Raw genomic sequence first — 16531 nt, 5'->3', positions numbered from 1 at the left:
TTTATACAGGTGTCACAGAATTTGTGGGCTTGATTTCAAGATGGACTTCTTTTTAAGGTAACTTTTGCAAACCAAAGTGGGGGGCTTCTTTGAGGTTCTTTTCAATGTGTCAGGCATAACGTAACTTCATAATCTTTACAAAGTAAACTCGGGCATATGTCTATTGAAAATTGTGGTACAAATTGTACTTCCTAACACATTCATGGGTGCGTAGGTGTGCTGTCTTGATGTGTAGTTGAATTACATGGTTTTAAAAAGTGAGGTAAATTTGAGAATCATGCATTATTTATAACAGCAGACCACAATCCGAGAAGTCAGGAATATCAATATTTCTTGATAGCCCACAGGCATAAAAGTAACAAACAAAATATGCTATATGAAATTGGAGGCATGTGAGTTTAATCTGCATTTATAAATGACAAATCAGCAATTACTATTCATAGTCCAGGAAATAAAGCTTAGCCTAAGGCAAACAATTGTTTATTTATTCAAATTTATTAATAGCTGTTTTTTTAACGGTTTAATTTGAATTAAAAACCCCAGCAAACTTAAAGTAGTGGAATAACATATGTTTGAAGGGTCTGCTGCACAGCGCCAAATAGTCAGTTTATTTCAAAAAAATATTTTTAGGCCGACCACAATTTCGCTCATTTTCTGCACCCAAATAAACTGTTAAAATTTGTGGTTGACCATTAACAATAACATTACCCAAAATGTAATTAATGCTGTCAATCAAATAACCGTTATTTTGCGTTGCAACTAAAAGTTGCACACCGATAACCGGATAAATGGCAATCTAACACCGAATCAATTGGGTGTCTTTAACCTTTATTTTCAGGCTGCCATTTAACAGGTTATTAAACATTTGTACTGTTTCTGCTGTCAAGAAATTTGGTTAATTTATTCACACAGTTAATAACCGGTTATTTTTTTTTCATTCGCGGTACTATATACGTACCATTTATTTGTATCAACAACAAAATAATACAGTATTTCTTTCACAAGAATATTTCTATAAACTTATTTGATACAAAACGGGTATGCAATGAGCCGAAGCTCTTAAACGCATTACCCTATAATACAGATATTTTCGCAGCAGAAACAGGGCCAAACATGATCAACAGTACGGTCTTACGAATTACGATTGAAATTAAGATTTAGTTTAGAAAGACACGAGTTCTGTAAATTTGCTTTATTTAAAATAAATAAGAAACTCACCTGTCTAATTAAATCAGAGAGACCTGGATTCCACGACGACGGACAATGTAGCGTGTGCACTGTTAAAATATCACGTATGTCAGATATACTTGAGTCGGAATGAATAGTATAAGGCCTCTGAAATTAAGTAAATAAAATGAGACATATCACATTGACCTCTATGTGACCTAATTTATACATTACAGATTCTATTTTTTATTAATTTAATTGATTTATTAATAATTCACCATTGTGAATATACACATTTTAATATAATCAATTTTAAAATAAAGCCTTCATAATTTATTGAAATGTTAAACAAGTATATGTTTATGCGACTCGAACTTGATTCAGACCTAATTGGAATATTAAGATTGTGATAATGATTGCGTTTAACAGCATGCACTCATTCCACTCGGTGTCTTGCTGATTGCCAACACTTATCGTTACAAATACTCTCATTAGACATTTTATTTCTAACTTTCTACGCAGCAATTTGACTTAGTCTGTTTAGCTTTGCTATTAACAATAATGTGGATTGATTAGTTTTTCAGTGAACAACTATCATTCTAAAATACTAATGCTTGTCATATCTGTCATTAAAACATCTTATAAAAAAGTAGACGATTGACAATCTGGGTATCATTGGCAGTATTCAACAATAACAGTCTAAAGGAAACGGCCTTAAGACCAATTTACACAGACGAGCGGTATAGGTGGTACTTTAGAGCTTGTCCTATTAACACTGTACATGGAATTCATGAGTGGTGTGGTGGATCGACATTTGTTGCCTACTGTACAATATAACGTCATTAAAAACAATCAGTTACGTCATATATATTGTTTGTATTTCTATAATAAGAAGTTCCGAATAAAAGGTTAGACTAGACATCTTGAACTCGACAGACGTATGTGTTGATGGATGACATCACATTTAATCATGTCGTTGATTGGTCGGAATCTAAAATTACTGCGCGGTATTTTAACAAAATAGAATCCCATTGCCCAATGGTCATAAGAAATACATAGATTCTATATTATAGTTTTCCGCTTACCATTACCGCGCTAAGGCCTACCGTTAGGTAAATATGGCAACTGGGAAGAAGTCTATAAATGTTGGTTCTGGTTGCAAAATGATAAATGAAAGAGTAATTTAATTTATTTTCAATTTTATTGAGTAGTCCAAGCACTCTCCCCGACCCACTAAATCTTGATCACTTCCAAAAATAGGATTCTTTGAAATGTCATTTTCTACCATCAGTTTATACAGATATAGCAATTATGGCTTCTTCACTTTTTAATAATGAAAGAAATAAATCTATTTTTGGCATACCTTTCCACGTAGAAGTTCATAAACACAGATTCCTAATGACCACCAATCAACAGCATAGCTGTAACCTGATGCATCACCAGTATTGAATATCTCAGGAGCTTAAAAGACAAAAGCATCAACAACTATCTGTATATTAGTCAGGAACAGTTTTAGCTACAGAATACGAACCTATTTAAATATACTTTCCTCTGAACTCAGAAATACGGTGTCACTACATCATTTTAAGTCTGTTTTAAATTGTAGTTCACGTCACTATAATTTAATAGTTGAATCACTAGAATCAAATTGTAGTTCACGTAAAAGTAAAGGTCTTCACTAAATAAATAAATAATTAGTTAAAATCAAATTGTAATTAGCACGTAAAGTAAAAGCCTGTCATTTCAGCATTTGTACTGCCACTCCCTATTTTATATAGAATTCAATGAGTTATTCATTGTGCCGTGTATACGTATTTTAAACGAATACAAATATTATATGTCGCCAACAACGGCCATTTTGCGGGAAGTCACAGGACCCGGAAGCTAGTTAAACAGTGCAAGTGTGTGAAAATAACCCTGTGGTATCCACAAATTTCTATAGGACACGCTAAATTTTGTCATTGTAAAAAACAAAAATGGAACAATAGCATAATACTGAAAACTAATGTTTCGCGGTACATCCGAGATATATAAGGTAGGTATCAAAGGCGGAGATTTGTCCCGAAGTTTTCCCATTGTGCTCGCCTATGTCAGAATTAACCATAATTTATATTACTATATTAGTTGAAAATACACATTAGTACATTGGTACTGTAGTTGTATTTTTTAAATACTTTTATCGATTCCTTTTCTGCCATTAGTGTCCTAGAAATTTATATGTATGTATGTTTATACCTCTAATATAAATATGTATTTACTGTTTGAAATGACACTAAAAGTATTATTGTATACAAATTTACATTGCTACAAATGGTGTATTGTTTGTATTGAATAAGGTACAGCAGAATTTGGCCATGGGAAAAAAAAAATATTTTATATTACAAAATGTCATGGCAACAACCTTCACAAATTCAAGAAATGGATTATATATGATCTGTTTAAAACAAGATTAATATTTTTTGTCCTAATGTAGATGCAGTTTAAAGAGATATAAAGAATTATGGTGTCCTATAAAAACAACAATTTTGGTCCTTTAGTCGTCTAAGGTTGGTTTAATATAAAGAGAGCTATTAAAACAGAATTCATCTGGGGCACAAAAAAGGAGTAATCCATTAAACAGACGGAATTTAATTTTTCATGGTGTCCTGAGATTTTAATTGTCTAAAAGCAATTTGGCCTCTAACAATTAAAGAGATCCTTATAGTATTCATGTGGACTACAAAAAAAGTAATTAATGTATTGTTTATAATTATTGTCAGAATTTAATTTGTTAGTGTGTAAATATTTATATATAACATAATAATATAAAATCATAAATAATTTGATTCTGAATTAATGGGATGAATCGATGATGTCCATAATAACATGAATGATGACATTTGTAATTAAAACCATGTGATGTTATTACTGTACATACAAAGTTTAAGAAGGTGGACAACAACAATACTCAATGACAATGATATTGATAAGGACTATATGAACCATAATTATAACCCATGTGCACATTAAAGAACCCAGTTCATCATTCAAGATGCGTAGGGGTTACCCCGATGAACTGGTTTACAAAATAGCCTCTATATCAGGGGATAACCAACTATCTGATAGGCAAGCCACAGGGGCCTAAAGACATAAAATAAATGACAATTCAACAATGATATTAATAAAGTTGGATTTTTGTTTCTACACACATTTTACATTTTAATCAATTTAAATTCAATTCTGGTTTATTAAAAAGAAGTGGAATTGTAGAAAATCTGCCAAATTTATGAAAAAGTAAAAAAAATATAAAAATTCAATTTAAAACTTCATTCAAATATAAAATATGTACAAATATAAAAATACAGTACAAACTAACATTAAATTTAGAATATCGCGAAACTAAATTCGATTCACATTAAAATAATCATCTTTATGCTCAGTCAGGATCGAAATATACTGAAATTCCCTAATTATACTAATAGACCATATAACCAAGGCTGACAATCATGTGTGAATTGTAAATGGAAAATTTAATTATCCCAGTTGTATAGATAAAATTAGCCTCGATTCTTATTACAAGACCGTTTTTAGTCACAAAATCTAAACGATGTAGGCTATTAAAAATCTAAAACTTTTTGATCTAGTCGACAAATTTGTGTAAGCAAGACTGTGACCAGATGCTAATTATGAAATATTATTTAAACTAAGCTGAGACAGCAAGACCATTATGTATATATTGGGAAAAATAGTAGTTAGTCAAATTTTGATGTCGTCGGGTTAATTCAAAGTTAAAACATTAATGTCGTCACATTGTCCATGATGTCAGAGAGAATAATGACACTCCCTCTGGCAATACATCCATCAAAATATATCGTCTAATTTTATAAATAATGTTTTTAACATTTATTGTCCCTAAAGGGTAAAAAGGAGTGTAATGAGGCATTCACGGTGAATGGAAAAACATAAATTTCACTGTTAATGTATCATTTCTCTGCAAATGTATGGATTCGTGTGTACAGTATAAATATAGAATGTTGAGGTAGGTGAATTTAATTAATTTTGTAATATTATTTTGAAAAAAGTAAATGAGTCCACCACTTAGAGCCTCAACTGTAATAAAACAACACCTGAGAATGTCCAAAACACCAAGGAATACATTGAACTATTGAAGTTTGCCTCTCAATTTTTTAATTCTAAATTTAAAAATAACTATACTATAGAGCTCGCCAAAGTTGGATATAGGTACCTCCATAGGCAGATTCAATTGTGAAATTTATGTTTTTAAAGCTCAGGTACAAGCATACATTTTAAATATAATATCAGGTTAATTGTACATAAATCAAATATTTGTAACAGAAATCAAGACGAAAAATACATGATATTTCTCTTGATATGGTCAAATACAAAATTCTGCCATAAAAACCAGGAAGACCTTTTTTCAGTAGTTAGGTAGTTAACCTAATGTAATAACATTTCTGGTGACTCCCTAGAATGTGAAAAAAGATGGTGGATATACGGTTGATAATTTTTGCTATAGCATGAAAATAAAAATCTGAAGTAAATAAAAGTTATATTACCTATATTTCGTCATCTGATAAGATTTTTTACCACACTGTTTATTTTTCATAGCCTCTCAATTTACAAAATGTGTGTACAAAAGAATAGAGATTTTACTGTGTAATTTGAACTGATAAGAAAGTGCTTATTTTCAACAAGCTCGTGTAATACAAATAAAATCCCAAAAATTATAAAACATAGGGGAAACTATAGATCGATAATTATTGGAATGTATGATCAATAGAAATATTTTGCTCGCACCTAGCCTTTAAGTTTTATGATATCACTGTAGGTTCTATTCAGAATACTATTTTTAGGCCTAGGACCCTCTCTATCTGGAAACCCTGGATCTGCCACTGCGCCTTCCTGAAATTTATCTTACCATAGATTTCTATAAAGAGTTAAGATACTTAATTGAGAATAATGTCTACTTAATCCATTGTGTAGTACTATAAATTGTAGAAAAATATAATTACTATAAAACCACTTTAGAGTATTTAATAGTTTAAAGGGCTAAGATAATGCAGTGTGTAAAGTGCCATAGTCAAGTATAACAAAAGCAAATTTAACTACTATTGTCCAGACAAATTTACTTAGAATTTCACAAAATCTTTTTATATTCATTAATTAATTTCTTACCCATATACGGCTTTGTTCCCGATACCGATGTTGCGACTGTTCTTTCTTTCAATATCGTTGCAATGTTAAAATCTGTGATATGTATATGACCTACAAGAAAAAAAATTATTTTCAAAGTCATCAAAAAAAATGTATGCAGTCAACAGTCTAGGTCATCAACAACATCATAAATTTCTAACGATAATATTACATTACTCTGTATAAGACGGTCAACCAAAACCATATTTCTATATTAAAATATTTATTTACTCCTGGCCAGTGGCCTATGTGTTGAGAAATAAATGACCTAGACCCTGAGTCAAAGAAGGAGATCATTCTCTCTGCTTATTGAAAATAACACCCTTGTGCTCTCCATTTCTTATTTTGATTTCCGCTAGTTTGTTCAGAAAGCTTTATTGACTGCTGATCACTATAGTACTAAAATTCTAATATCACTGCATAATATCTAGTTTCACTAAACATACTACTTGCTCAGGTATACTATTTCACCTGCAATCAGTAAATCTCTAACACAAAGTCTTTGCAATCACTCGCTCGTTGTCTAATTAAAAATCAAACCAACATAATTAGTCAAAGAACCCAGGTAGACATCCTGTGGGAATAACCTGGTTAAGGTATTCAGAATGTGTATGAGAAGAAGTGATAAGTAACTAAATGAGGAAAGTGAATAAACAGTGATAACAAACTACAAAGTAAAGTTTGATTATTCCAAAGGTCTAGTATAGTATGAGAAAAATTAGAAATAACAAGATCAGATTAAGGATGCAACAGTCCAGAGGGTTTCTGAAAATTATACTTTTAGTTTTGAAAACACACCAAATAAATCCATCATAATTCAGAAGTGGCGACACAGATTAAAAAAGCCGGTTTTGTAATTTATAGGTTTCATTAGACAGAGAGGTTTACACTGTAATCTACATTGTAAGTATACATGCTGTGATAAGATATGTCTCCAAGACAAGTCCATACATCAACTCCACATCCATAAAATCGAAAGCAAATATTTATGATGAAAACACAACCGGTTTGTCATTAACAATAATTCATAAAGTATCATATAAATAGTAATAAAAAATAATAACTGCATTTTTAATATACTGTACCGCGAAAGCGATTATCCCAGGAGATATCAAAGTAACAATTTGCATTTTGTTGTTACATACGTGTAAATCAGGTTTTAGATTGAGTATTCATTTAACCGTAGTTTGATAAAAGGTCAATTTCCCAGGCTGTTTCAATGCTTATATTATTATTTTTATATGTCAGCATCAGTATCACTCTTGATTTCATTTTAATGTTATACCCATAGATTATAGTTTGTATTAGTTCATATTCATTATTTTACAAGATTTTTAAATTAGAGCATTGATTACGTTCAATGGTCCAGGAACTGTATTATCCATAGAAAAGAAAGCTGAGGGCTAGATTTTCAAAACCAATGCATTCAAAATGTGTCCATCTCTGGGAGAGCTTCTCTCCAATTCGCCTGCCGCAAATCAACCAATCAGACACACCAATATCACTACACTGCGTATTAATTCTTTGGGGCGAGGAGAACTAAAATCGGCAAAAAGGTAATCACCACGCACATAATTATAAAACAATCCTCGTAAACAAATTGTAGGAATTTGTTTCTAAATAACATATAATATAATAATATTATATCCACTGTGGTTTTCAAAATAGTTGATCTAAAAAAATATATATATACATTTAAACTACTGTAAATATTTGACTTGTTTATTTTAAATGTTTTTCACAAAATAGCATCAATTATTATAAATTATTAAACTATTAAAAAGTGTTGATCAAGCCCGTCGGCCATCTTGTAGAGGACTGCCACCTAGTACGCCATTCAGTTTATATTATCTCATATGGTATTATCACATAATGTTTATAAACCAAGAATGGATGATTACAATCATATACCGGTACTCTACAGTAACAGGTAAACAAACCAAGTTTCACTTTAATATTTTTAAAATTATACTTATTTACAAAACAATTTTTTTTTAAACAATCAGGTAGGAGTTAATCAAAATAGGAAATATTGGCATTAGTAGATTAAAAAAAAATAGATTACATTTTTATTGAACAAAACAAATTAAATTTTGTTTTGATTGTATATTATAGTTGAATACTTTTGTTTTGGCAGAAGCAAAATGAATTGACAATAAAAAGATTTAATAGCCAATCTAAATTGCCTGAAACGAATGTAAATGAATAGATATAGAAATTCATAGAGATATACATATTATTTTACATTCTATAAAGTGAAATTTAACGTACAAGTTGTATAGGGGTTTTAAAAAACCTGTAGCAACTAGCTTGCTACAATGGGCTTCAAAATGAGTCCAGCATACCAACATTCTGCAGATGAGAAAATGGTAACCTGGGGCCAAACTAAAGACATGTTAATTTTACTAAGTTGTGTTTCTGACATATCAAGTCGGAATATCATTTAAACGTTTTCTAATATCAAACACATGTATAGCTAGTAGTTGTTTATACATTTCAATTTAACTGTGATTGCCGAAAGCGCGATTTGTTCATCTCGTTTCACCTACTAATGGATCATAAGAGAGCCTGTTGAGGTTAGACAGTCAAGATTAATAATACAGTACCTGTGCTACTATTATCAAGTCTTTGTAGCCCGACGGCAATTTTATCTAAACCTTTCATTTCTTACAAATTAATTCAGCATATTATTAGGCATGGAGGAAGTACAATAACAGTTTATGGTTTTCAAAATGCACAGATTTCTCTAAATTTGGGTTTGAAAATGTATACTTGAAGAATATTATAAATACAACGGCAAGTTACTGAAAAAATGACAATGTTGTGGGTATCAGTGGCTGAATCAAATAAAAATAAAATAAACAAAAAGCTAAATCAAAATGATAAAGTAAAACAACACAAAGAATATTATACAGTATGTATATCTGCACAGTAAGTTTCGATCTTATTAGTTATCATAGTGGATGATACACACATTATCAGTGCCCTTTTCTTATATTTGCATATTATGTACTGTAGGTGACAGGTTGATATTATGTAAATTAACTATTGTAATTACTTCCCATAATGCAACACACCAGATATCTGGTTTGTTAATGTTGTTTTAGTTGTGTACTACTGTGTTATATTAAATCGGTTGCATGGAAATCGAGGTTAATGCGTTCTCAATTTTGAGAATTTGGGATAATTCTGGCTACGACGAAAAGTCAATCACTAATATTAATTACTAATCACTAATCATTAATAATGATGACGTGTCTATCATGAGTATTCATATTAGCCTTTTAATAATTGCTGGCAAAATAAATACTAAAGTCATAAATCATATAGCTGTATTAAAGATTAATTTATTTCATCGAGACAATGTGGCTGATAAATAAATAATCGATGGATAAATATCAAAAGTTAAAGAAATTATATATTTTCTATTATTATTGATTTTAAAATTTATTGTAAACTTCAATTTAATTGCATTTTATTTTAAAACTTAATTTTACCTAATAAAAATAAAGTTATCTATATTAGACTTGCATGGCCCAAGTTTGTAGTCACTGTCTTTCTTATGTTAGTCCCCAGTCAGCGTTTTAATTTTTGTCTGAAAACTACAAAAATGTGAGTTCAAGTATTATACATATGAAACGCCATATGTGCCTAAATATTTATCTTTTTACCAATTTCAGTTTAGAACCTAGACTGCTAGCTATTAATGAAGTTAACTATGTGACTATCCTGCCTTGTTTTAATAACAATAATAATTAATACCGGTACACATATTTATTTACAATTACATAGTAGAGAAAAATAGCATATGTTACCAATATCATACTAGCAGACTAAATTAATCAGGTCTAACCTATATTTAACGTAAAACCATATACTTTTATCTCTACCAATATCAGTTAATTTATTACGAAAAATAACTTGGTACTTTATTGTCATGGTAATAAATAACTTTGAAGCAACGGATAAAGACTAGGCTCAGGTTTTATTGGAGCATAACATCTCAAAAGCGACATTATGATACATACAGTACAACAGAGACAACAATGATAGACGTGGTTAAGATTAGTAGATGTCGCAATGTGATATGAAGGGATAAGAATTGATTTACTGATAATGCGTTTATGTGTTTTGTTAGACACAATGTATCAGTTAGCTTAGTTTCTCTATAGTTTACTGCAGTAATCATGAGTGCTGCTGCAATACCTCTTTTCTTGTTTTCTGCTCTTTATTGGTATTGATACATAAATCTTTTATTCTATAATTTAAAGTGTTGATAAGTAAATGGCATAGAGAGATGCTTTGGACCGGCGTCGACCTAAGACCAATTGTCACCTGAATCTAGAAACCATGACAACCGGTGCCGAGGAGTAGAGCAACGAAGCATGTCCTACATGAGGGCGTGGTTGCAGACTGGTCCATTATAATACAGGGGTGTTCTAGGAACTTTTCACTTTCGAATCCAAAGCCCTCCCTTTGGAGAGCACGGGCTATTGTCGGTTTATACAGGAGCTAGGCACAATATAGACTAATATGACCTAACTTGTTACTAGGTCGAAAGCTCCCTACATCTTTAATACAATAAGAATAATAGCTTACCGTCCTCATCCAGTAACATATTATCAGGTTTGATGTCCCTGAATAAAGTAAATAAATTAATTAATTAAATAAGGCATAATTACAATTAACCTTTACACAAAATCAACAATAACTAATCCAATAAATTTGCAAAACAATAGTGGTGTAAAGACTTTATTAAGCTGTCTATTCTATAGATCATTAGTAAGCTAATTTAATTGAAGAGTCTTGATTAATAATTAATTTAATGAATATTACAATATACTATTAATGACAACCATACCAGTGTGTCCCAAAACCTAATTATTAATATACTAAATTATACAGTAATTGATTTTGGCTGTAACAGCTTAAAATCGTTGAGTGTTGTTTGCAATGGCAATACACCCGAATCAGCAAATTTAAATGGTTTTGCTTCGTTTATCTCTTTATAGAAATGTTTATTAAATTATGACAGATAAACAATGGACATAAAGTAAATTTAATTATACAATAAAAATTGATTTTTGTGGCTCCAGTGTGGCTAAAAAACTTATTGGTGAAGATGAATACATTATTATCTATTTAAAACTTAATTGAGAATCGCCAAATAAAAGTACTATACCATGGCTTCTTCTTTTACTTGCCATATAAGTCTCACTTGTCTTAATACAATTAAGCAAGATACTGTAGAACTGTCTAATTTTAAAGACACTTTCTCTATAATTGTTGCAGTTTTGTAAATATAATGCATATTACTTCAAAAACATTAAACAAGGTCTTCCTTGTCTTAAATGTACATTTTATGGTTAATTACGATAAAAAGAGAGAAACAATGCACTACCAAAGTAGCTCGTGTCAAATGTCCTCTCGTGGATACTAGCCTTTAGGCCTAACTAGATAGGCTTAGTTTTGTAGGCCTAGCTGGTAAACATAACATACGGACATTGTACGCTAACTATAGGTCTATCCTGACATTTTCTGGTTGCTGTATTACTATCAGTTGTCTTTCTTTTTTTAACAGAAACAGAAATTGAGAAAGACTCTGTATTTTTGTTGAAAAGTTATGGTTCTTCTATTTGTTTTGAAAGTGGGTCATGCATCACAGAAGAAAGACGAAAATATCACTCTGTGCACAATGCATGCTGGTATTTATAGCGAGATGGTTATTAAAATCGACTTACATGTATATATCACAATTTTACCATTTAAATACAAAAGCAATAAGCCCATATAGTATTTAAATTTACAATAAAGGCTGTTTATTACGTTTGGTAGTTGACTCCTCCTCTTTGTATGGTTGACTGATCGCCACTGATAAACACTAATAATAATAATTAGCATAAAACTCACCTGTGAATGATTTGTTTTGCCTGCAAATAATCTAACGCCAATGCAATCTCACATATGTACAATCGTAATCTCTCCGAATCAAACTTAACACCCTCATTTAGGTGATAGCGAAGGTCGCCGCCAAGCAAGAGGTCAACGACCATGAACATGTCCTCTTCGTCTTGAAACGTATACCAGAGATTTACTAAGAACGGATGTTCGAGAGATTGAAGGATCTCCTGTTCTCGTAAAACATTTCGAACAGCATCTTTTTTAATGCACATTAACTTGTTCATATACTTCATAGCAAACATTTTCTTTGTGTCTCTCTTTTGAACAATGCATACCTACGTAAATAAACCAAAATCATAAATAAATAAATAAAATACATTTATTAGTTCAAAAACCTACAATAGTCTACCAATAAATGTCTCGAAAAGAAATGATGGTGATTTGTGGGGATGTGACCACTTGGTCTGTACCATTTATGGAAAGGGGTGAAGTTTCTAATTTTTTAGTTACTGTATATCTCGATTTGGAGTAGAATTGATTAATGATTTAGTAATTCCTCCTATGGTTTATCTATTTAAAGGAGGCACGAAATAGACACTCAATTTCAATCAATTTTCTCAAAGTTACCATTTTAATTTCCATTGCCAGAAGATGGCATTTTTTTCTAATTTGTAGAGTTGCCGTTTGTGATATTTTTTATTTAATGATTCCGCACCATGCACCAATACTTCATTAAAGCAGCTTTAATGATTGATTTGTAAACGAGTGACATATTTCCTTCCAAGAATCTTTTAAAGCATCGCATCTGATAAATTGCAATTTGTACTTTGGCCTTCTTATTGTATTTTTTAATGTACAACCATGTTTCAAGGATTTATATAATCAAACATCCATTTATATTAATTTTACATCTATCATTTACAGTACATGTTTACTTAATATCATGTAAATTACAAGATGAGACCTTAATGTTCCTATATTTCTGATTGCATAATAAAACGGTTGTATACAGTAACACCTTAAACCTATATTACTAATTTTCATATAAAATATAATACTGTTTATTGAATTACATCAAGGTTTGAAAATCAATATATTAGTCATAGAATTCAATGTATACTCGTTATAGTAGTACATTAGTATAAAGCAATATCCAAATGACTGGAATTTTAATGTTTAAAAAGGTACACAACCACCTTAAGGTCTGTCTACACTATCAAACTAGATTATCAAAAAAAGTGTGATGTACCCAAATGAGAGTGAAATGCCCAAATATGGTAGTGATTATGTCCATATGGGCACATTATTTTATGTATTTTATTTTATTTTATTCAATTTTCAGGCACAACAATACATGACAAGACAGCGGTGCAGCACCCTGAGGATTGCCATGAGTGCAAAGCACTATCGAGATGGCTTCCATATACTGCACTTGAACATATAAGTATATATTATCAACATAAGGTGTGATAGTGTAGACAGAGCTTTAGAAAGGGGGTTGGGGGGTTGGGGAGTAGGATATCAACATGAAAAACTACATTTGAAACCCACCCTCGGACAAGATAAACATGACAAAGATGATTATGATAATAATTAATATAAATGATAAGAATGATAATCAGGGAATTGAAGATGATAACAATATGAAAAGGAGAAGGGTGATGATAAACACTTTATATCATACATGATATAAACGTTATTGTCATCCTCATATCAATATTTGAATTGCAAATATTTTTTTCATTTCAAAATTGCAATCACTGAAGGCAATTAGTATGCAACTTAGCAACCTCAATTCAACATGCCTTAAAATATTAATAACAAAGAACAAAACAATTATTTGTATTGAATTAGTGAGCAAACAAACTAGTAGTATTGCTACAAAGCTATCATTAAGACTGTGCGTTGAGTTCTCAAAGGTCAAAGTTTAAAAAAGGCTCTATGAAATCACGCAGAAACAAATTTAAATATTGACATTTGACTTTGATTGAAGACTATATAATTAACTGAATGAAACTGATGAAACCGAGATGGGAAAGTTGAATAATGAATATATCACAATCTTGTAGGGTTGAAACAAAAAAAAACTGAAATGCACCATAAATTTACATAGATACTTACATAAGTACTCTATTATAAGACCACACTGAGAAGGTAGGCCTTGCATACTTATTTCTTATTCAAGGGGTTGATATCAATGTTTTTCTGGTTACAACAAACTTATACTACCTATTTATCACTTACTTTTCCAAAACTTCCTTTTCCTATAGCCCTTAAAATCTGGAAATGATCAAAGTTAACTGAAAAACAAAACCATTAAACACAAACAAATTACAATAATAGTCAGCCATGTCTATCAATCTATGAGCATGTTAGTGTAGGTGATGTTATTATTTATAGTATTGCAACCTAAACACATTATAAATGAACTATGACATTTGTTATAATGCATTAAATTAAATGTTGGAAACATTAGTCTTCTTAATGATGGCTCTAAGTAATAAAGAAATATAAAAATATAAAACATTATTACTATTATTATTTTTTATATTAATAGAATATAAAGATAAAAAACACACAGAACACAGTTACAATTGTTTATGAAATGTTACAGGTGTGAAAAAAAATTGATTATAAATTGCAAAAAAAAAATAAAGCAAGTCATACCGTAATATTACAATAGAATAGCTCTTTTAATACAAAGCAATGGTCTCTAAAGAGGTTACAAGATTTTTGAAAGAAAAACCAAAAAAAAACTATATAATAAAAAATGTATGTACAATAGAAATATTAAACAATTTTTAATTCATCTTTTTTTTTTCCGCAGATATTTACGTACATGGATGATTATTCCAACCGGTCAATAATCTAAACATAAAATTTCTCATTTGTCGTTGACTACATTACAACAACAGTCATCATTTGAGTTCATTGTACTTGGCCTTATAAATGAACGCTTCAAGAAAAGTACAAGGCAATTCTGTAAAGATCTTCCTTTGATTGATGCCGACAAAGACAGATGAATCATTAAAATATTGTAATTACAATGTTTAACAAATTTGGTTATTATTAAAATAATTCAACATTTCTTATTCAATGTACAGATAACATAAGATAAAGAAGTTTGTTTCAATAAATTTTATGAAAGCAATTTGTTTGAGTCTTCCATTAATTCGCAATTAAGCTTTACTTTTCTAGATAAGGACTCTGAACTGTACTAAAGGTTCATTGTTATCCACTATGTACACACTTAAAAATCCCAGGTACCGTTCTCATTTTTTGAGACCCTGGAATTCTAAGTCTGCAAAGCTCCTTAGATGATGGAAAAGATTTTAGCTGGAGAGATTTTATTTTCGATCAAACATTTAAAATGAAATGATTTCATAATCCTATTCTATCAGAGTGTAGGATCTGTATTATAAACAAGATAAAACTATTTAAAAACATTTGTGACTAACGCATTCCAGCTATCTGCACATCCTTCGTCACCGCGAGCGACCACGGAAAGGTTTATTCTTCCCTGATATTACTGTACGTATTTTTGTTGATGTGTGTGGTGTTATAATGTGAATACTCGCATAATGTTCTGTACGTTTAAAATATCTAATTAATTTGAATGGATTTTCCTCTCAAATTGTGATCAAACATGATCACGCATACTTCTGCTAAATGCGTGGCAAATATGTGGTCACGCATGTGTTTGTTCAAAATGCCTGTTTTATTAAAAATCACTTTGAAATATGTGACCGTATGATGCGAGACGGTTGGTAATGTATCTTAGTACACAGTACGTTTTCCAATGAAGAAGCAAGTTTTATTAACTATTTGTAATATTTCATGAGATTGTAACTACATTTATTCTAGAACACACAGTAAATGAATGTTTATGAGTGGAATGGATAGGATATTTATATTTTGCCGCAGTATAGAGTTTTCATAATGCACAACCCAGCAAAAAATTGAACAATATACCACCTAATTATGAGAATGGATTGAGATAATGCACGGCATATGGTACTGTGTGTAATAAAACCAATCAAATACCAAGGTTATAAAACTCATAGAAGAGAAGAGTTACTCTCACCTTCTCCATTTGAATCAAATGCTGCCTCTTTCCGATTGGAATGATTCGCCCCCATTTTATGTCACTGGAATTCTATTCAATAGTAGTTTGATCTGAAAAATACAAACAAATATCAAGTAAGAATATAACAATTAATAACATATTCATTTGAGCATATTTTTGATTTTTTAGAGTGGGCTAAGCATC

General features: G+C 30.6%; 1 protein-coding gene across 3 annotated transcripts in view; it reads right to left on the bottom strand.

Moving 5' to 3' along the window:
• LOC140046762 (serine/threonine-protein kinase 32A-like) overlaps nucleotides 1-16531 on the bottom strand; it is a 30334-nt gene that overhangs the window by 7349 nt on the left and 6454 nt on the right. For all 3 annotated transcript variants that reach the window (XM_072091479.1, XM_072091481.1, XM_072091480.1), the window contains 7 exons: nucleotides 16346-16437; nucleotides 14506-14561; nucleotides 12271-12596; nucleotides 10960-10997; nucleotides 6343-6432; nucleotides 2531-2628; nucleotides 1219-1335 (listed from right to left, as the gene is read on the bottom strand). In XM_072091479.1, the coding sequence (XP_071947580.1) occupies nucleotides 1219-1335; nucleotides 2531-2628; nucleotides 6343-6432; nucleotides 10960-10997; nucleotides 12271-12596; nucleotides 14506-14561; nucleotides 16346-16400 (780 nt within the window). In that variant the 5' untranslated portion in view covers nucleotides 16401-16437. The remainder of the gene's footprint in view (nucleotides 1-1218; nucleotides 1336-2530; nucleotides 2629-6342; nucleotides 6433-10959; nucleotides 10998-12270; nucleotides 12597-14505; nucleotides 14562-16345; nucleotides 16438-16531) is intronic.

The sequence above is a fragment of the Antedon mediterranea genome, chromosome 4 (assembly GCF_964355755.1).
Source record: "Antedon mediterranea chromosome 4, ecAntMedi1.1, whole genome shotgun sequence".
NCBI classification, from domain to species: Eukaryota; Metazoa; Echinodermata; class Crinoidea; order Comatulida; family Antedonidae; genus Antedon; species Antedon mediterranea.
Note: the sequence above shows the minus strand (reverse complement) of the source record. Positions and strands in the feature narration are given on the sequence as shown.